Source organism: Falco cherrug, chromosome 8 (genome assembly GCF_023634085.1).
Source record: "Falco cherrug isolate bFalChe1 chromosome 8, bFalChe1.pri, whole genome shotgun sequence".
NCBI lineage: Eukaryota > Metazoa > Chordata > Aves > Falconiformes > Falconidae > Falco > Falco cherrug.
The window spans coordinates 40,979,527-41,001,738 of record NC_073704.1 but is presented as its reverse complement, the minus strand read 5'-3'; the positions used below and the strand labels follow the sequence as shown (position 1 = coordinate 41,001,738).

At 44.3% G+C, this 22,212-nt stretch overlaps 1 protein-coding gene across 1 annotated transcript in view; it reads right to left on the bottom strand.

Annotated features, from left to right (window-relative positions):
• KIF5C (kinesin family member 5C) overlaps nt 1-22,212 on the bottom strand; it is an 85,395-nt gene that overhangs the window by 56,657 nt on the left and 6,526 nt on the right. The window contains exon 2 of the mRNA XM_055718993.1: nt 2,568-2,658. Coding sequence (XP_055574968.1) covers nt 2,568-2,658 — 91 coding nt within the window. The remainder of the gene's footprint in view (nt 1-2,567; nt 2,659-22,212) is intronic.

The window sequence follows — 22,212 nt, the reverse complement described above, 5'->3', positions numbered from 1 at the left end:
TTCACATGTGCACTAAGGTGCTCACAGCTCCAGTGCTCAGCAACAGCCTGGGCTGTTATATATTCTCCCTCCCCTCAATGTAACAGTAGGAAAGATGCAAAACCCAGATACAGCCCATCCATCTGTGTAGACTGAGAAGATAAAGCTGTTTTCTGGCAAGTGAGAGCGATGGGAAACAGCAAAAGTGGTGGCAATTACACACTATTGTTCCCTGTCAGGTTTACTGATATTTCTCAGTTTGGTTACAAAAATGCAAATGCAAGTTCCCAACCTGTGGTCATGTGCGCCAACGATGATTCCCCACATGCTTCCATTACTGGTGCTTCTGCCTTTGGGAGCACCTTCAAACAGCATCCCACACCCACCCCGATGCAAACCCCTGTAACACACAGATAGCTTCTCCTCCTCTAGAACACTCCTTGTTTCTCATGTCTGGAATGTGAAATACTTGGACTTAGTCACCGAGTTGTTTACTTCAACCTAATGCCATTGCTTTAACGGAAAAAACTCACCATCATTTAGATCGTTCTCACTATCAACATACTTATTATAACCATTGTTTTAGAGACTGTTAGGCCAGCTGGCATTTTCTGTAATAACATTAACAACAATGAAACCATCAGCCATTTCATGGCAGTATAATGAAATCTGGTAACAACTGGTAACCTTGAAGAGCTATCTAAAAAAAGTCCCAAAAAATTTAAATAGTGCTCCAAGTCGTAATGCACTCAGCTTATACTTCCATGTAGTTAATTACATTGTTCCAGTCTAGTTTTCAGCCCAGTCCGTTTCACATTCTTCACTTTATTATGCTTTACACTGGAAAATAAACCTAAGGAAATAGAAGTCCAGAGCTCAAGAACATCACTCCAGTAATGCTGCACACTCCCTCCTTCTCTCCCCCCTCTCCCTTTCTCTCCCCATCACTCTCCTTCTCACTTTCCCTCCCTTTTTTTTCCCCCCATTTCTCTTTTCCTTTCTTCTACACCCTCCTCCCCCATCAAACTTGCCTTAGTTAACACACATGAAAAAGCACATTTGAACTCTATTTTCAAATAGGACTTTGGAAAGTATTTGCTTTGCTATTTGGTTAATGACTGCTTAGTCACTGGTTTAGGTCTTCCAAGTTGCTCTCAAACGGGATTTTATTTCTCTCACCATTTTCAGAGGAAACCAACTTCCACAGGGGATATAAACACCCTCTGCAAGCCTACAGACAGCGCTGTGTTTCTGCTAGCACACACTGTAGTATTGAAACAGTTTCCCAAACTTCCAGGGGTTGAGTGGTGTGTCATCAACCCCAACTAATGATTTCTAAGCTCTGCAACTCCAATCCCACCAGTTTTTATTAAAGGCTCACTCTTCTGAAGTCAGAATTGCCCTAATTAGGCTCCCCACTGAGAAGCAGCAACTGAAGTCTAATGACTCGTTTCCTCTCTTCAGCATCAAATAATTTACCTTCTGGTCCTCACTCCCAATCACCTAAACAACACACACGTTGGTCTGTCGGAGGCTGTCCGAGTGAGCCAGCCTATCTCCTCCAGAACAGAGCCCAGGGTTTGCAGCAGGGCTGCTCACTCCAGGGACCTCTCCCCACCAGTGGACGCACCAGCTCTCAGCAGATCCAGTTCCACGCCTGAAACTCTGGTGAGTCCTTCAACACTGCTTCAGTAGCTCCTGCACCTCTGAGCAACCCCAGATCTCTCATGCCACGTAAATTCTACAGCGTTTCACATGCAGCCTTGTGATGCTATACAAGCACAACTCTGACACCACTCCTACCATCCACATACCTTGATTTAAAAACACACACTGAGGACCAAGTCTTGAAGGGCACAGGGACACTACACAAGGTCAGGGAATGACTTCATCGTAACCTCTGGGATGCTGTAGCAGTTCTAGGGCCACTGACTACCCAGCATCAGAACCAAGCGGGAGGTCTGATGGCGATTTGGGAGGTGGGGGAAGTAAGGCAGGCAATTAAATTGCACCCAAAAAGTTTGATTCTCAAGTTAAAAATCTTGAAATTTCAACAGTTTATGAAGGTTTTGTTTTAAACAAATGGGGTGCTAGCCAATAGAAACTTGTGTTGTCATTTCATTAAGTGCAAGCTGTCTGCATGCAAAGCAGCTACCAAAGCAGCACCTTCTACATTCCCCTGTAATGGCCCATCAATTCCTCCAGTCAAAGACAGAGCTATTCCGTGTTCATCCCATACTGAACAGGCTCACGCTGCATGAACAACATGCTTTTTGTTGCTTATCATATAACACAAAAAGCAAATATTTGTGTAACACATGCAAGGAGGAAGTAAGGAACAGCTACTCCAATTCCTTCAGCTTCTTTTTCTTTGTTTGACTTGGGTTTTGTGTTTAGGTTTTGTTGTTTGGGTTTTTTTGATTTTTTCTTTTGTTTTCACAGACAAGTCCTTAAAAAAGGTAACAACTGGAATTACTAATTATTAAACTCCCATACAGACAACTAAACATTTATTATCCAGTCTTGAGGGGACAGGGAAACACCTTTTTTCCTCCCCCCAGGCAGGAATAAACAAAGACAACACCTACCTTTAACAATCTGCTTGGCACAGGCGTTATAAACTTGTTCCTGGGTTGTATTAGGAGGTAACACTCTATCAAAGACATAAGGCTTCCCTTGCTGCAAACAAAAGAGAAACTCTGTAAGATAAAGAACATTTAAAACAGTTCACAGACCCAATTTAACAGGCATCCTGAAACGCAGCATTTACTACAAAGGAAGCCATTCAGTGCAATGGAGACGACAATATTTTGTTGAGTAAACAGATGTGTCATCTTGCGTGCTTCAAAACCATCTTCTCTATAGCTGGCAAATAAACCGCGGCATATGTTTTCTGTGTGTTCACATTTGGGTCAGCAGCTACAGTTGCAGGAAACAATAAGCTGAAATATCAGCAACTGAAAGTTGATTTTCTCTCTCTCCTGGGAGTTAAGGGGGGATAGCCACCTAAATATTTGCGAAAGATTTGCTGTTCATTACTACAAACTAGCGAAAGCTGCGGCGTGAGAAACAGCAATCAGACTCAAGAGACTCAGGAGTCTGCAAGGTCCTGAGAGCTGCCTTCTGCTGAGGGCAGGGTGGTCCAGCATGGTCCCAGCATCCCAGAATGGCCGGGGTGGGGAGGCACCTCTGGAGATCACCTAGTGCAGCCCCCAGATAAAGCAGGCTCTCCTAGAGCAGCGTGCAGAGCCGCATCCAGGAGGGTTTGAATATCTCCAGAGAAGGAGACATAGCCTCTCTGAGGTTGCCCAAGCCTGGTTCCAGCACACTATGTGTCCCTTCAGCAGAAATAACCTGGTTTCATTTCTGTGCTAACATGCAAGTTGGTGAAACCGTAGGTAAGACCCCAACCAGGCAGCCCAGTCAGACTGTTTTGTTGCCCTAAGCTTGTATTTTATACAGAAATTGTCATGATGTTTATGTTTAGCACCAACAACTAACAAGATGCCATGTGGCAAGAGCTCCAAAATGACATTATGAACAGAACTGGGGCCATTCCAGGTTGTGAATCACCACCGTCTCACCAGACACTGCGCTGCCCTAGTTCCCAGGTGACACCATGACTGACACTTACTCACAGGGTAGCACAACCCGCACATACACTTTTAGAAAATTTTGATTCCTCTTCGTAGCAAGTATAATTGGTTACAAGAGAAACAGCATATTAGCAATCCTAAAAATAGGTTTGCATGACACTTAAAAGGCAAATCAATTCTTAAGACAACAGTTCAGCTCCTTACAACTCAAAAACAAGCAAGGCATTTGCATTTAAAATACGATTCTTTTATTTAAAGTTACACTAAGCGGACGTGTAACATCTTTCTCATCTTCCATCAAAGCCTGTAATATTTCCCTTCAAAGATGTGACACCTGCTCCAAGAACAGCATAATAAGGGCTTCAAAGATAATTGCAAGGTGGCTGGCTACCCAATGTAGGAGTCTTGTTCTGTTGAGTCGACGTGCCACTCCTGCCACTTGCAGCCAGCTGTTCAAATGCTGCGCTCAATTAGCCATTTTTGTCACACTTTGATTTTACTTCAGGCAGATCATAAGCTTACACTTGCCTGCTCCTTAAACTCAGGTACTTAACAGCCACGGGGGAAAACAAGACAGAGAGGTGTTTGCCAGCAACGTGCGTTCTTCATGTTTCAACCCAGAATTTTGGATCTCAGGGATGAGGCAGCAATTTATAAATTGTTTAGTAAATAATTCATGGACTTGTGCTGGCATTGAGTGAACACTGGGCCACCCAAGCACCCCACTTGGTAAGACACCAGCCCAAAGGGGCAATTCAAACTGACGTCACCAAGGCAGCCCCTGGGGGAGCAGTGGGACTGCTGGGAGTGCCCAGCCAGCACCTACCCCAAACCGTCTCTCCACAGCTTTATACAAAGTGCACATGGTGAGGCCCTCAGCTAGGCAAAGCTCACCGCTCCTAGGATGAGAAGGGCTGTCCAGCCCTGCTGTAACTATTCTGGAACAATTTCTCAAATGGACTTTTTCCCCTACTTACCCCTGTTTTGCTTATTCCAAGCACTAGACTGTAAGCCCTAATGCAAGAGGCCAAAAAACACACGGACACACACATCCTCAGCCATCCACTTATCCCATTTATTTCCTTCATGCCTGAGCTGAGGCTTATTAGCTAAGCAATGCGAGACAGCAGCAGAGAGCAGTGCCAGTACATCATCCTCCCATGCAAACACGACACTCCAGACAAACGTTGCTCTGGTGCAATCAAGCTGGCTCTTCTACTGAGCTCTCAACAACTATAACATCTGAGCGCCCCAAAACCCAATCCCATCATAACTGTCCTGCACACGGCTGAGACACCAGCTGCAACTGTTATTTATCTGCCAAACTGAAAAGCTACAAATGTAAAGCAGCAATTCACAAACGTGCTACACAGGTCAAATTTCTTCCTCCGGATTTTTGTTCTGGGCAGCTAAAAGACTGGATCACTCATCACTAGCATCAAAAGAAAAATAAATGAATGCAAAGGATCACAAAGCATCTGTCACCAACTGCAGAAAACAAGAGCACTCCACTTTCCAGGCAGCACTTAGGGCTTTTGGGGGAGGTTTTTTTCCGCTTCACCTCCACATTGATCTCACACAAAGACAACTCAAGGCTCACGCTGGAGTTTCCAACAAAAAGGGAGCATGATGAGGGGCACAGACTCTCTGCCTCTCTTCAGTTTCAGACTTTATACTTCTTCTGCTCTACCACCTCTCCTCCTCTGCCCTAAATCCTCTCAATCCTGCCCAGACCTCTCTTCCCCACCTACACTGCCAGCTTCACTCCCAGCTCCTTAGGCTCCTCACCATCCTCCCTCTTCCTCCGTTCCAAAGCTCCTGCTTGGGTCTGGTGTTAGAGAAATGTGTCACCCCACTCCCCTTGTTCAGCTTTCTGACCCTTCTGTCCCACCAGCTCTCCTTGGAGCCCTCCTCACCGCTGTGCCCCCTCCCAGCTCCCCGTTATAATTTTTTTTTTTTTTTTCCCACCACTGGTGGCAGGCTGTGACTTTCCCCACCTCTCCCACCAGGCTCCTGCTCCCCAGCCCACCGACCCGCTCTGCACGCTCCCGCAGAATCTCACCCTCACTTACAGGGTGGAGGAGACCACGCCACCTTAGACTGGGAGAAGATGCCCAGCCTGAGGGAAAGCTGTGGCAATTCCACTACCAAGACACTGTTAAGATAGAAGACTTTCCTCAGCAGAAAACTATGGGTTTGGGTTGCATTTTTTTGTTTGTTTTCTATTTGTTTTGGAGGGTGGTACTGTTACAAGCTCTTAATTTTTGTCAGACATCCCTCAAAGGTAACAAAAGCCATATCCATCCTACAAAGGCAACATGCTGGCAGATCCAAACATTTTGCTCCAAAACAGAGAGGGAAGGTAGGCAATCATGAACATTACCTTATTTTTAGCATGTTCCCAAGCAGTACCTTTTCCCCCTACTGTCATCTTCAAAAATAACATAACTGGTTTTTGGTTTTTTTTCAAATGTAACCAGCTTGAATTAAATGCCAACATCAGGAAGATTTCAGCCTTATTAGAGCTTATTCAAGAAAGTACTAAGCAAAGAGAGATAAAGTGTTATTTTCAGAGTTGATTCCGTTTTATCTGTGTACCTCCTCCACACGTTATTTGTCAAACTTTCTCATTATATGCAGTGTATTATCTCTCATACATAAATCACATCTTCCTTCCTATGCGATTACTTCCTACAGTCCCCCTGACAATCTGTTCCATTAACTTATGCCACTGCTGCCTAATGGCTAGGATAAGTGCCCCGATCCACCCACACAATTCCTGTTGAAGTTGTATTGACAGTAAGATAGATTCTATTCTGGCCCTTCGGCAGCATGAAATATGCTATTCATATGTATTGCCAATTATTATTTCACCAGCTTAATGTTTAAAGATTCCTATTGACTTTACAAGCCTGGCATTAAAAAAAAAAAAAAAAAAAAAAAAAAAGAGGATTTCACAAGCACAAAAAGGAACTTACCCATAAATGCATATGCCACCAAACCCATCATTTTACAAGCAACATCACAGAGCAGTACTATCATTAGAAGCTAATGCAGTCTCAATTAAAGGTAACAAAATATATTTCCTGTTTAAAAAAAATAAAATATAAACCTCAACTCTCCTAAATTCCACATAAGACGGGAAATGAGAAGTGCTCAGTGCCTAGAGCTGCATGAGAAGAGTTAGGAGCCTTAATGCAATTTCCTGATTAATTCCCTGAGATCTTCAGACAGATGTTCAGCATCAACTCCACCGGTGTATCTGCAGGTTATGATACCAAGCAAGAGGACGCCTGACTTTCAGGTATCTGAGCTCAGAGGCAGAATCCACAGTCCAAGGTCCATCCCCAAAGCACCTTCTAAAAAAACCACAGGCAAGGTGATGGCTTATAACAGAATTTCCAACAGCCAGCATGTAGCTTAGATATAATTGTTACAATTGAAAGGAAGAGAGCATACAGACTGCTGGGTTTCTTTGCTTTTTGGGGGCTGTAAGGAGACATTTGAGCCTGATGAGGGAGTATAACCTGAAACCATCCCCTAGAATTAGAGATACCATCCAGATTTCTCCCAGGACAGATGCAAGTTTGTTCTGCTTGAGCACACAACAGCTGTGAGCAAGTTACACGATGACTGGCAGTTGTGAATAAGCCTGGTGCAGTTCTCACCCCAAACATCCAAGCTCTACTGATGGGGTGAAACTCATTCATACTTGCCTGCAAAACACGATGCTACTACATCCTGAAAGAGGACCTAGTTTTGAACAAGACTCAAGAAGAGGTCACGCATTCATTTTTAAAAGACAGAAAACCATCCATCAGTCAATCCAAGGCTCATCTCCACACATCCCAAGCAGTACAGAAGCACAGAGGCAGGCAGGGGCCCTGAATGTCAGGCTCCAGGACGAGGTACCCTGACAGGACTCCTGCCAAGGAGCCAACGTCCCTGGAGAGCATCTGCCCCAGGTCCAGGTGTGAAAGCTGTCGAGTCGGCTCCAAGGATCACCTTTCAGACTGCTTAGGGGTACAGCACACATAATGGGATGCAGGGAAAGAACATTTCAGGATTGCACAAGAGTTAGGGGATGACTAGGGGAGGACAAAGGCAACGAAAGGGAGGGATGCAGGTGATTTGAGGAGGAACAAACATGGGATGAAGGGACAAAAACACTAGCCATGTAAGCAGGCTGCTGGTCACTGTGCTTGCCCAGCCGTGCCCCACACCTGTTCAGTACAGTCGTATCTTCTGTCTGAATTCCTTTCTAACTCTATTCCTGGGTGAGGGAGTTCATTCTGTGTGCGTGCATGTGTATGGGGGTCTAAGCACCAGCAACTGAAGTGGGACCGCAGGTTCCAAGGCCCATGTGCCTGTGATGCCAGCTGCATCTCTGTGCAAGGAGGTCTGGAAAGGGGCTCAGCCTCACCTCTGCCAGGCTGCTGGATTTGGCTCTTCCTAACAGCCAAGAAACAGGCAGACCGACCATGTACACAGGGTCCCTCTCATTCACCTTAGTACTTTGTCCACTCAGAAGGCAGGAATGCTCTTTTCTCCACAGCCTGGTCAAACAAAGGCATCCCCTTTATCCCTGTAAAAGGGGTGCATCAGTCACGCCATCATCAGCCAACAGCTCGGGAAAACTTTTGGTCCCTGCAGAAACAAAACAGTGCCAAATCACATGGCTCAGTTTATCAGATGGATCGTTTGACAAACCGTGACTCTGCTGAAACTGTCGTTATCCTGGCTCTCTATTCAAGTCAAAGAGTTTTGTTGATGCAGTTGGAAAGAATGTTAACATACTGTGCAAGATGCCACTGCCAGTACATACAATGATTAAGTATACAGGTAAAAGAATCATGTCATATGCAGGAGCTTAATTAATGGGAAATTATTTCCCAGCTAGTTTTCACTACCACAAGTGCTCTTGTAGGAGAAGTTTTATAAATAAAAGATATATAATCATAGACCTGGAAGACAGAATTTTTCAAAGAGCAGAAAGCAAACTATTACCAGCGGCAATTCAATTTTTCAGTCAAAGCACATTCTTCCCGCAGCACTGAGCTTCTCCCTTAGAAGGTAACATAAAACACATTTCTTCCCTCCAGCCTATAGGAGTAGGAATTAAAGTCTTTACTCCCTTTGAAAATGTAGAGGCCACGTTTACTGAATGCTGCATCAAGCTTGCTACATTCACAAGTGGGATAATTAGCTGGCCCTGCAAATACCCCCTGGAGTAAGACAGAACTTGCTAGATAGAAGGTCTTCTTTTCCCCACAAGTTAGAGATTCTGCAACTACAAGGTTGTTACTACTTTGCTGATTAAGCGCAAGAAATAAACAGAATCTAACCCATTCTCCTGAAGTCATCTATTCCTAGTGAGAATTGAAAACATGACTAAAGACAGAAGGAGAAAAATTAATGCATGTTAGCAAACATTTTAAATTTAATTATGCTTTCCCTTTATTCAGCTGTACCAATTAAGGACATGCTACTGCCATCTATCCATTTTCTGTGTTAGCTTGCCCTTTAAAAACATTGGGGCAGCAGCAATTCACCTAGCGGATGAGAATTCAGAACACTTGGGCTAAAAAAAAAAGGAAATTTATTCAGAATAACCTGAATATGCTACATAGTCAAACCAAGTTGTTAAAAATAAATTCTTAAATCTTGGTAATAATCCTAAAACTCAGTTGGAAAATAAATTAAAACAAACACTTCTGTATGAACAGGCACTGCAGAGCCATTTGAGTCAAACACAACATTACTTTTGCATAGCAGGCTTAATTATTGATCTGCCTTATGAATATTTCTGTGGCACTGATGGAATTTGGCTTGTGGCCAGTGATCCACTTTTAGATTTCACTCCCAGCAGAAAGAACCTTTAACTCCTTGCAACAAATCCTGTTTTCAGAAAGCATTATTTTATTTTGCTATACATCTGCAATTTAGGAAGCCAAATTTTATACAATAAACAATATTGTTTTAAAGCTTTTCTTCCACCTAGATGCATGACCTGGGAAATGCACTCTTTAAGCAACTTTATATGAATTTTAAGTATATGGATCTCCCAATACAATGCCAACTGTTAAATAATACTATTTAGCAACATTTTTTAACGCTTCTGACACAGCAGTACTCAGAGTCACAGCCCTCCATTACTGTATATTGCTTGTGCAAGTGAGTCCCCACTGTCCAGAGGAGAAGATGAACCCAATGCCTCCAGCCATCACGGACCCCGCAAAAGCTCTAACCCCTCGCTAGCACTTCTCAGCCTGTCAGATGGAATGTTACCCATATAATGCCAGTCACAAAAATAAAAAGCAGTGCAAGCTGTCTCCCAGCCCCAAGCCTGGCCAGCAGATGATACACTGCAGGCTGACAGACTCCTCGAATCTAGGAAGAAGGCTAGGGTGAAGAGCTGGAGGAGCAGCACCCTGGTGCACCTGGAGCTCAGGAGCTCCATCGCTGCTGGAGGCTGCAGCCCTGCTGCAAGCATCCACCAGCACCACAGAAAACGGGACCTCTTCTTACTTGAGGGCAAGGAACGCCTCCTCCTCCTCTTCCAGGACTCCCCAATGCTGTTCAGCTCAGGAATAGGACAGGGAGATGTAAAGACCCCAGGAGACAGCTTCCTCCAGCTCCTCACCATCCTCATCGCTGCGTGGGCAGCCGGGTGCAGGCAGCCTCAGCAGGGGCACTGCCCCAGCAGTGACGGGACACCCGGCAGCACCAGGCCCTGCGTGTGGGTGCCGCGTTACTGGAGGCGCTCAGCCCATGCATCCTTTGGTACGCCTTGCACAGCACAGGCGAATGCCACCAGGATTAGCACCGTCCTTCCAGCCCACCAGCGCCCTGCATGCCGCACAGCAGCGTGCAGATTTGGGCCTCAATTACTTAACTGCTTATGCAACAGCACAAAACCGGGTATTTGGAGAGCGGCGTTACCCTCCTGCGGTTAAATTTAATCTCCGGAGAGACGAAGCTGCATTAAAGATCATGGGGAAAAAGAATTTCATTTGGTGCTTTGTACAGCACTAGCTCAAGATGTGCATCGCTCCCCCTCTCCTGGGTCTTTCACCCCACGTTAAGAAATTAAGATAAAACTTTTTTGTACTTTTCTTCCACAAAATTGTTTCTTCCATCTTTTCTCACAAAACCAAGTTTTAAGTGGATATGTGATCGTAAGTTCAGCAGACCTCTCCGCTTTCCCACAGCTATAAAACCATCAGAGCAAGGAATCCGACACAGGCTGCTCTATCGGTCCTAGGGGAAACAGGGCAACACCATTCCCAGCACCATCCCTCTGGCTTTCGGTCAGCTTGCACCACTGTGTTATGTGTAACAGATAACTACTAATTTAATTTAACGTGTCCTAACTAACTTAATAGACCTTTTCAGGCCTATTTGAAGCTGCTGTCACAATCTACTCATTCTACTTCAGCAAAGCACGGGAAGCTTAATTAAATTAACTTCAAAATGTTGCCACTCGCATTTCAGATAAACATCCTCTGCAGGCTCCAGCATTTCAGCCAACATACCCTACCCCCTTATATCAATAGGATTAGAGAATCTGATAATTTCTTTTGCATATAAAACTGTGCAAACTAACAGTTTAGAAAGAAAATACAAGAAAATATTCTTTGCAGGAGAAAATAGGAAGAAAAGTACCATAATTATAGAAGCCTGAGTCTCCTCTAACTAAAGGTCTTGGGATTTTAGTAGCAGTTGAGAACAAAAAGAAAACAATGTATTAATCGCCTATTTTTTAAAAATGCAATACTTCAAAATCGGGTTTAAAGTACTTGGGTTTTTAATTTAAGAACACTATGATTTTCTTTTAACAAAAATAGAAGTTTCATAGCCAGGAAACAGCAGCGTAAAACCTGTCCTCAGGTAGCTTCCTACAGCAGCAATGGAAGGGGAGTCAGACAAGGCCACATCACGGGCAGGGGGCTGTAGCAATAAGTTGTGTGTAGAGCAGGGTCTGTCTATCATCAGTGTTTATAATATTCCAACAAAAAGCAAAAAAGCCAGGTGGATATTTCAAAACATGAACAAAGCAGTTTTGGTGAAACACAAGTCCCAGATAAGATGCTGACGTTCAGCTCCACCTACAGAAGAGAAGTGCAGCATGAACAAACCCCGCTTCAAGACGTAACTACATCTTATTTCTGCTGTGGCAGTGTTGTGTTAATCTCCACTTTGTAAAACATATCACTTACAGATTTATGGGGCAACTGGGTGGCTCAGGAGATTAGTAATGGGATACTGAGCACTGTCAGTTGTAGATTCAAATCCATCTCAGGTCAGGAGAGGTCAAAATGAAACGAGAGGGCATCACTGGTCCATAGAACAGCTTTCTTTTCAGCATGCTCCATGAAACCAAGGATTGAAGGGGATCAGAGAACAAGCTACACCATTGATCACGGAGTGTCCTGTCAGGCTGGATATATATTGGCAAAAAGAAACAAGTGAGACACTTGCACCCCACTGCCTGCATTGTACAGTATTTGTTCTGCAGAGAAAGCATTTCACAAGCATAAACGGCCCCATTTGCAGCTGGGCTATGTACTCCCTTGGCCTCCCAGGGATTAATCCAGAGCCACACACTTATTGTGCGACTGAATCCTGAGGGAGGAGCTCCTGGAGGGTCTTGAAACTGCCCGGGCAATTGCAACAGCATGGAGCCCAGACCCCAGCAGCCAGTGAGCACAGCCGGGCACGTTTCTGCTCCCCGGGCTGCCTCCCTTCATGTAGACCCGTGCCAGGCCAAGCGCTATGTGCGCAGCAGCACGCCACAGTGGGGACACAGCTCACCAAACAGGCTCAAGTTTGCTCTCCTCCCACTGTCACCGGTAGCAAACCACAGAACCAAGAGCAACATCGGTATGTTTAGATTATTTCCCTCTGCCCCCACCAACGGAAAGATCTCAAAGTGTTCAAAGGCTCAGACTAACAGCATCCAAGGCAGGCAAGTGAGGAAGAACCCAGCGTCCATAATCTAATGGGAGCAACTGTACTCCCAGAGATCAGGAAACATCCCTCACCCCTCACCACCTTGCTGGTCAAGCATCTTCCTGATCCACTGGGAGACCAGTAACAACTTAAGACTCGCTTCCTCATTTACTAACAAAGACACTTGTCGCAGCAGTCTCCAAACTAGCTGGCTGCAACAAGGTCTTTTACCATCACATACCAGCATACTCTTCACGCCAGTCCCTCTGCTGCCTTCTCCTAGTCTTTCCTCATCCAGAGCATGCACACGTGCTCACTATCTCTCTTCTCTCTGCTGCTTCTTCCTCCTATCTCTTCCTCAGCTGCTCTCTCTTCACCGGCTGCCCACCCTCTTACCAGAACCAGCTCCAGCTGTACCTTATCTACATCAGCCAACCCACCGCCCCTGAAGCCAACCCACTGCCATATATTATCAACGATAATTAACCCAGCTTCATTCTACTACAGATACTGAATTCCAGCAGCACTGGGAGCTCCAATGTTAACTGACCTGATGTTGCAGCAGGATTTTAAATGCCCACAATATAATAGAAATGTTATCACTAGTCTGCACCAGCCTCCTCTCATGCAATGTAATTAAAACCACATGCACTGAAAACACATCAGAGAATTAAGAGGAATGACAGCAGCGCTACTTCTGTACTTCCCTCTACTTTTTCCATTGAAAAACCATACTCAAAACAAGAACTGAAAGGGCAGCAAACAGTGCAGTGCTGTAGCTGGTTTTATCTATTGAAATATTTGATGCTCAGCTGCCCCGGCGTTACCTTCCATTTCATAGCCTGACGGCCAGCAGCCTAGACTTGCGTTGTATACTGGAAATACTGGGCTCTGCACCTCAGCTACCACAACCACAGCCACAGCGTGAGCATGGAAGAGCCTTCACGGGCGCTCAGATGTTGAAGCAGGCAGAGGAATCACCCTGTCACAGAGTAATGCAGACAAGTTGCTCCTGGCAACAAACCTCTTCAAACATGGGCAGCAAACAGCGCTCACAGCACACAGGCCTCATGCACGAGTGCGGCCATTTTGGTGAGCTCCTGCGCATCCGCCATTTCTCGCTGTTCTGGCGTGGCGGCACCGGGGGCACAGCCACTGCTGCCAGGCCCCACTAAATCTTATTTAATAAGAACACGGAGCAAGGTTACATCTTCCAGGAAGGAATGCACAGGAACTGCTGCGTTTCATTGGCGTTTGATTCCAGCTATAAAATCGCTGACCTCCTTTCTCTCTGATAACACTTCCATTGATTTTTTTTTACCTTGATTCTTCTCTGAATTTGCCCAGTTTCCTCTCCCCATGCCATTTCACCCAATTTAAGAGGGGCAGAGGTGGAGGAGAGAGGAAGGAGCTCTCCTTTGGGAGGAACCAAGCCACCGGGCACTGGCCAAGCACAAGCCCTTGAGCTCCAGCCTGCAAGAGCAACCGTTCCTGTCCCACACCCTCTGGATCAAGCCGAACCTGCTCACTTCCATCCACAACCTTACAGCTTCTGCTTCTTGGCTTGGAGCACTTGTATCTCATCTCATTATTTGGAGGGGAAAAAAAAAAAAAAAGAAAGCAGAACTACTTTTACTTGGTACATCCAAATCTCACAATTTTAGCACCAATCATCCAGTCTTCCTCAAGCTAAAGCATTTGGGGAAAGGTAATCATACAAAAATGATAGTTTTTAGTAATATTAAAAAAAAAAAAAAAAGATTCTGTCTCTGATGTAGTGGGGGCGTGGAAAGCTTAAATAGGAAACTGTTAAACACAGACCCCAATGCTATTTGTAAAACCCATCCATTTGTGGGAGCAGGATCATGATACTGCAATGCTTATTTTGGTAATACTCAGCAATGCTATTCCAGTACAGGCATTCTTATTTGCATCTCTAGTTCATAAAAATCACATTAGGTAACTAGACAAGTAGAAATAAAAAAACAATCATCCTTACAAAAACATTGCAATCCCTTACAAACTAGAATTACTGCCTCCTCCATTTTTGTTCCAGTTATCAGGAAGAAAACAGAGTATCTCATAATCTGGTTTTTGCATTTCTGATAAATTAATCCATCAATGATAAATTAAGTCAACCATCAAGAAATTGTTTAAGTCTCATTCAGACTTCAAGTGGAACTGGTTCCAATCGGCTTTGCCTTTGGTAGCAAGAACATCTTGTCCCATACCGAGGAATTTGTGGTGACAAGTTGTGCTTGCCTGGACAGCTGGCAAAGGGGTTGTGATTGTGTTACTACACAGAATACAGCTCAGAGTGTTATACAAATAATATGAATAGAAGTGGTTTTATTGAGCTGGTTAAAACACACACACCACAAAATACCCTCCTGTGAACTTCACAAGAGCAAAAAGCTGCAGAATTTCTTTTTGAAAAGCACTGCTTGGACCTTCTTTGGTAATTTTTGAGGTTTTAAGTGAAAAAAATCAACTTTCTGGCTCATAACCCCTTCCTGCCCCCCCCCCCCCCCCCCCCCCCCCCCCCGCAGCTAGAAATGTATCACAGCTTACATCTACAGCACCTCTCCTTATAGCACAGCAATAAGATCAGCAGACCAGTCCCACTTTGCTAAACTATCCAGAAACAGGCAATGCTGGCTGGAATTATCTGACAGTAATTCTATTATCAGATTTAGTAATGCTGATATATTCCTTCTGCATTTCCCGAATCTTCAACGCAAGTACAATCTGGCCTGCTACACTTTGTTCCCTTACAGTGTTCTGGAGGCACAAAAAGCGATCATGTTAAATGCTTACGCACAGGAGGGAAAGCCCTTGCGCTGTTCCTTGACCCACCGTGGCAAGGAAGATGAAGGAAGGACCATGACCTACAAAATGGTAGTCATACAAACACGGCACCTGTCTCATATGTAAATCCTGATTCATACTCCTATTTCTCTCTAGCAGAAACAAACAAAACCTGCAAGACACAGGACTATCAACTAGCAGAAAATAAGGAGGATAAGGAGGGTGCAATCAATCATTAAGACCTTTTATTTACATCAGCTTAAGACAAGCAGTTGCTCTCCCTGTTAAGTCACCAGCCATTCTGCTGACAGACGTTAACCTCCCACCACCCTCATTACTCAGCACTATTTCCAAAAACTACCCCCAGAGCCCTTAGTCCCAAAGGCACAGAGGTGTTGTCTTCCCCATCCTTGATGTTTATCCAATTTACAGTTCCTAGATGCCAACGTCTCCAAAACCCATGCCATTCCACATGGCAGTTTTTAATAATGATAAAAGCAAAAATAAAAGCCAAGCGGTTCTTGTTACCCAAACCAGCTCAGCCTTGGAGATAAGTGGTGAATGAACAGTCTCCTCTCCACCTGGCCCTTCTCCCCCACACAGTCCCTCAAAAGCTGGGGTAACTTTTCCCAGACACACCAGCCGCGCAGCAGCAGCAAAGAGGAGCTGCCTGCCTTCCCTTTGCAGCAGCCTACCTAGGGCAGCTGAACCTGCCTACTGTCTGCATCCAGGGCAACGAGGCATCTTTATTAGCAATGCTCCGCTTAGACGATGGCGAGACCCCCCCCCAGTGTGGGATCAGAGCTGGACCAGCAGGACTGTGCTGCTGTTGTTGCCCCTGCATGGCCCTCAGCAGGAGGTTGTGCTGCTGTTCGCGAGCTGGAGGAGCAGTGTGAGGCTCCAGCGCTCGCCCCTGCACACCTACAGCCGTCTTCACAGAGTTCAGCCACTGGTGCTGTAGAAATACATTTACCAATAGCTCTTTGGAAAAGCAGGACAGACCCACATGAACAGGCTCCAAATCCTAAAGACAGAAGGTCCCTCTCTCCAGGACAGAATAATTGCTCATAATTCCCACGTCCACCAGCAAGACTACAGCTGTTTCAGGTTTCTTGCATTTTAAAGAAAGAATCCCAAATGCTTTTCTCAAAATGAAACTGAAGTGCGTACTGGCAGCTACCACAGTACCAAGAAGTAGAAAACTCTGAAATTTAAAGCACCAAACTTTTTTTCCCATTGTATAGGAGTATTTCCATTGTATAAACAGGGGACCAAGGAGCCGATGAGCCCAAGGTCACTTGCAAGTCAAATCCAGGCTTGTTCAGTTCCAGTACAAAGTCTGAACCCAAAACAGGCCAAATGCACATTCTAAGGTGAACAGGTTGAGTTGCATTGAGTCAGAAGAGCAATGTGCTCAGCTCAGTACAGACTCCAGCTCCGCCTTTGCTGAAATAGTATACGTATGTATCATAAAAGGTAACAAGGAGATAATCCACTTAATTTTAAGAAAAACAGAAGTCCCATATTAAGTGATATAATATTGATCCATTCTAGCAAAAGTGAATTTTAAAAAACAGGCCATAGGCTCAGCTGGCTTCAAGAAAGCGACCACGTCCAGGAGGCTCTCCGCTAGCTCTGCACACAGCAGCCTTCCAAAAGCCACCAGGAGCCCGTCCTGCCACCGGGGTGAACAGCCCGGAGGGTTGCTGAAGGCAGAGCTTCTCCCTGCACAGATTCCGGCAGTACTCACAGCCATCTCAAACATCTTGATTAGACGACAAAGATAGCAGTGACTCATCCCAGCATTTTTTTCCCCCTAAGGGGAGTAGTTCTGCGGGTGAATCAGGTGTTTTCTGAGCCAAGCACTGACTACCAGAGGTTTCCATCCCTCATTCTTTTTCCCAGCTCTGGCACTGGCTCACACAACACACCAGGTACGAAACCACCTCAGGTGCTTCCATTTTCCTTCAGCTCTTAGCAGCAAAGTCCTACTCGCCTCCCACATAGAAAAAGGGACCTCTTACACAGTGCTTCACAGCTCAGTGATCACATATGGTATGATTAAAATAAATTGTTTATGCTGGCAACAGTTTTGTTTGAAGTTTATGGCTAAGGTTCTTCTATAATACTCTGAAAATCTGGGCTGCACATAAAGCAAGCAATGGACAGAATAAATCCTCTATTACCAATATAAGTAAACATTCTTCTCAAATATAAAGAAACATGTGCCTCTATAGAGCAAGATTAACTTTGCTTTAAGATTTGTTTGTATCACTGAACTACTCTGCTTTGAAGTTAAATTGTAAAAGATACCATAAAGCAAAAAATAATCAAGCCAATGTGTTCATCAAATGACAGCAGAGTTTTCCACTGGGTATTTATGGCTGACCCAGAAAGTGGTAAGAAAATAAAGAAGCATACAGATAGGTTCTAAGAGGAGGAAACAAAGCGCAATATAAAAGGGAAGAGGGAACCAAGCCAGGTAATATAAAAGGGAAGAGGAAAAAAAACTAAAATGTAATACAAAAGGGGAGAGAAGGAGAGGATGGATATGATGTGGGGGTAGCAGCATCAGACTAACAGGTCAGTTTTCAGCAGTGGCATTTTGTATGATTAATATGGTGACAAAAATCAGTGTTGGGCTGTTCACTGCTGCAGCTGGAGAAGACTGAGCTGTATGGGTGCAGACAATTAAGTCTGCAGCGTAACTGAAACAGCTACTAAGAGCATCAGCAGTAAAACCTAGGAGTAGCATGGCTTCCCAGGGTCAAAGAAGTCATTGTGTTTTAAAAGGGCACACAGCATTGATCAAGCCATCAGCAAATTCTGTCAGGTACCCAGTGAACAAAGCCAGACGTATACATTTGCTGTGCCTGCTCCAGCTGAACTAGCGCAAGCACCTCTTCATAGAGCATCACTGTGTCTTCTGAGCTAGTCCAATATACATATAGACACATACAGATACATACATTCTCCAACTTCATTCTGTGCATCCCTCGCTAGGCGCTAGAGCCTGCAAGTACAGCTGCTCAGCTATTTGTACTACAGAGCAGTGTGTTTAAAAAAAAGCCAGATGACTTTCCTTAGCAGATTTTTAGAACACATCATTACTTAGTAAACGACATAAAATCTCAAAGCTCTGTGAGAAGCTGCGGCGTTACCCACATCTCACTGTTGGCCTAAATACAGAGATTCAAGCAATTCAGGAGAACTATAGAGTCAAGAAAAGAGATTACAACTGCAGAAAAATCCAGCTTCTGCTAACAGCTTTGCTAAAAATATTCGCTAACCCAGTTACCCCAATTCAGATAACAGTCTCCTGCACATCCTTTGCTAAGTGAGAGAATAATTTAGCAGTCAGAATGATACCTGTGTATCAGAGACTCAACTTCCCCGTAGATTCCCAATGTGGCTTTAAAAATCAGCTTTCACCCCTCAAAACAAGAGGTTGCCTTTACCTCAGAGGCTGCCACAAGGACAATCAAATAGAAAATAGAAAATACTGTGTCATAGCAACAGTATCCAAGTAAAATCAGGATTTTGTTCAGGACTACAGCAAAAGTTACTGCAAGCCTTTGGGCCATTTGAGATGTAAGGAAATGTGTTTTTCAGTATTGCATCCTCCTCGTGCCACAGAAATGTTTAACAGCAGCTTCAAAACAACTACAGTTTTTCAAGAATCCTACTGCTCTCTGTCCCAGAAGAGAGCCTCTTACACCAACCAAGAGCATCTCCCATCCATCATTATAACTAGGTAGTGAAGTAAGGTTTCTTTTAGCAGAGAGTGAAGCACTGAAAAAACGAATCACTTTTAGCAAAGACATCTAAGAGGCCTACTATTAAATATTTAAGTTCTTATCTCTGAATACTCATTTCTCACAGGGAAAAAATCCAACATTCTTGGTCTCATTTAGGCTGTATCTCCTAATTTGAAAATATGCATTTTCTGAAGCTGTCGTGGGACCAATTATTGATATTATAATGGGAGCCCGATAACAATCACATGCATTTCCAGGACATCCCATAAAAAGTCAAGAACCAGAGAGGCCATAAATATATAGAAACAACTTGTCTCTTTCCAGTAGATAAGTAAAACCAGAAATCCATCAGATGTACCAAGCCTGTGACTCCACATCTTTAAGATTCTGAAGGATCCCATTTTGGATATTTTGAGGTAAAGCTTTTTCTGATGTTGTTTTGTTTTGTTTTTTAAGCATGCAATATTTTCACACTCCAAAATCCAATAAAATTTAATAAAGGTATTTTCTCAGCTCACAAAGCCATCATGCAGACAAGCACCATTATCCAACGTGTATCTTCCAGTGGAGCTGCAAAAACAAACCTTGGCAAAACCACAGTCAAGTCAAAAGTGTCAAGCAATTACCGAGCAACTCTAAATCACTTTTCAGCTTCTACACCTGCAGCGTCAGCTGAAGCCCAGATTACCCCGTATTGCACAGCCAGGCTGTTGTCTCAAATAACTTGGACCCAATGTCCCTTCCTTTCTGTGGCCACAGCAAAGCCCCACTGCCTCACCCTGCAGCACCCTGGTTCTCAACAGTACAGAGAACCGCAAGCAGACCCTGAACCCAGGCTCGTTGCCACACAGCTACAAGGGTTTTTAAGTCATCTGAGTATTCCGGTAAATAATTTTTCAGAATGAGTCTTAACTTGGCATGACCTCTGAGTTTTAAAGGGCTGCAGCAACACCAAAGCAAACAAAAGAAGGAAGGTAAAGAGTCTCAAAGTAGTTGGTGGGTAATTGTGTTAGGTCTTGTTGGGCTACATTAAGACAAAACATGTCAAGCTCAAAGGGACCCAACAAAAAAAGACACAAAAACATCCTCTGCACAGGACTGTTGCCTGTGTTATGACAAAAAAAACCCCACCAAAAACAAAAAAAAAGAAACCCAAACAACAAAAACCAAACCACAAATACATCTCCTGGTGTAGTAGAGATCTTTAACGAAAACATTCCTGCCAATTCCAAAAGCACTTTTGTATTCAGCCAAACCAGCCAGAATTTAACAAGAAATGCATCGGCAACCAGCCTGTCCCCAGCCATGGAAGCTAACAAGTGGAAACTGGATTTTGTGCCATCCTTTTCCAACCAGAGAACAGATCACCCCGTTCATTTGTTCCTTTGATGCCACTGACCCCTTTTCAACACAACCACAACTCTTTTTTCCCTACGCATACGGTATTACTGATAAACAACATGGCTCAGTTTACGCACACTGAAATCTTCAAACAAGCAAACTGACTAACACTGACAACACCAGCTATTTCCCATTGCCCTCAGCGGAGGGAAAAGCCAACCTTTAAGAAAACACAGGTTTGAGACCTGCAGGTGTTGCAGCTCTGCAGCTCGCTGTGATACGCTGCTTACAGAGTTAGGAACATATGTCAGCGCCTGGAGACACACCAGGCATTTCAGAACAAGTAAATTTGGAAGAAAACACATCCTAAGTTGAATCATTTTAATGATAACAGGAAGGACACCAAAAATAATAGCAAGGGCATCATCAGTCTAGTTAAAAACTGTCAAGAAGAGCTAAATTAAATAATCTCCCCTCCTGTTTTTACGGCAGCATGCCCTCCCCACCCCAATCCTCAAAAAACCGACTACAGAGAAAAGCATATTAATATGAAAGACTTAGAAGTGGCATCCCATCCTTTATTTTATCTCTTGTAACAGCTTTTATTCTTCTGGCACAGTTTGAAATGCTGAAACAATATGTGGAGAGATATAAGTACACATTACTCCCCGACAGCTTCCTCGCTGCACATTGAGCCTTTGTTTAGGGCAGGCAGCTTCAGGAGAAAACATCTCCAATGATGCAGGGGGAAAAAAGTACTCCCAGACTTCCCCAAATACCAATAAATCTGACTGTACCAGACCAAACAGCCATTTGCAGAACTGAATCCAAACACCAGTGACTAACACTGCACCTAGTGTGCGTTTGTTAGTTAGTTAGGGGAAGGGAACAAAGACTGCAACAAGCTGGAATGAGGAACATGAGTCCAGATGCTGAATGGTCTAAACCAAAGGCACCCTGCAGGAGCTACCAGAGGAGAACAAACATTGAGAGTTTCCCAGCTGTTGGACAGTCCATCTTGTTGAAATACATCATTTATATGTTAAGTTTCAAAGCTTGAAGTAGGAATCCATGTTTTTGACAGGATGAAGATACTTTTAGAGAAAGATATCAAAATGGGATTAAAAAAAGATTAAAGTGTTGGATGCCCTGAGAAAACACGAAAGGGAAACTGCTTTGGTAAAGAAAATAAGATTTGTATTTTCAGTAAATCATCTTTCTAGCACCACCAACAACAAAGAGAAGCTATTTACACACCTTATTTCTTGCTACATTTTTAGGAAACAGAAAAGCGCACACAAGTACAACTTCAAGAAGCACACATTGATCCACGTTCAATAATTTTCCCCCAGTTCAGCACTTACAGACAAACTTGAAAGAATATCCTTTCCAGAAGGGAAACAGCAGAGGATTCAGAGAAGAAACAAACGGAACACCACCACCCCCCACAAACCACACCATCTCTGCAGAAGTGACTATGCTTATATCTCCCAAGAATGTGCCAAGTAGCATTTAACAAGCCAAGGATTTTGCGCTGAACATTAACTGGAAGGGAAGTATCTCTGTCTCAGGAGCATCTGAAGAGAACTGGTTTGGTGCCAACAGCCCTGGGAGCCGAATCAGCTGCCACTCATCCTGACACCTGTGGTGCAGCCTGGGGGAACCCCCAGAGCATCGCCTGCCATGGGGCTCGGGCAGACACGAGGGCATTGCTCATACAGCCCACTCACTGCTCTCTGAACAACGGCACACCCTGCCTGTGTGGATGCTCCATGTTT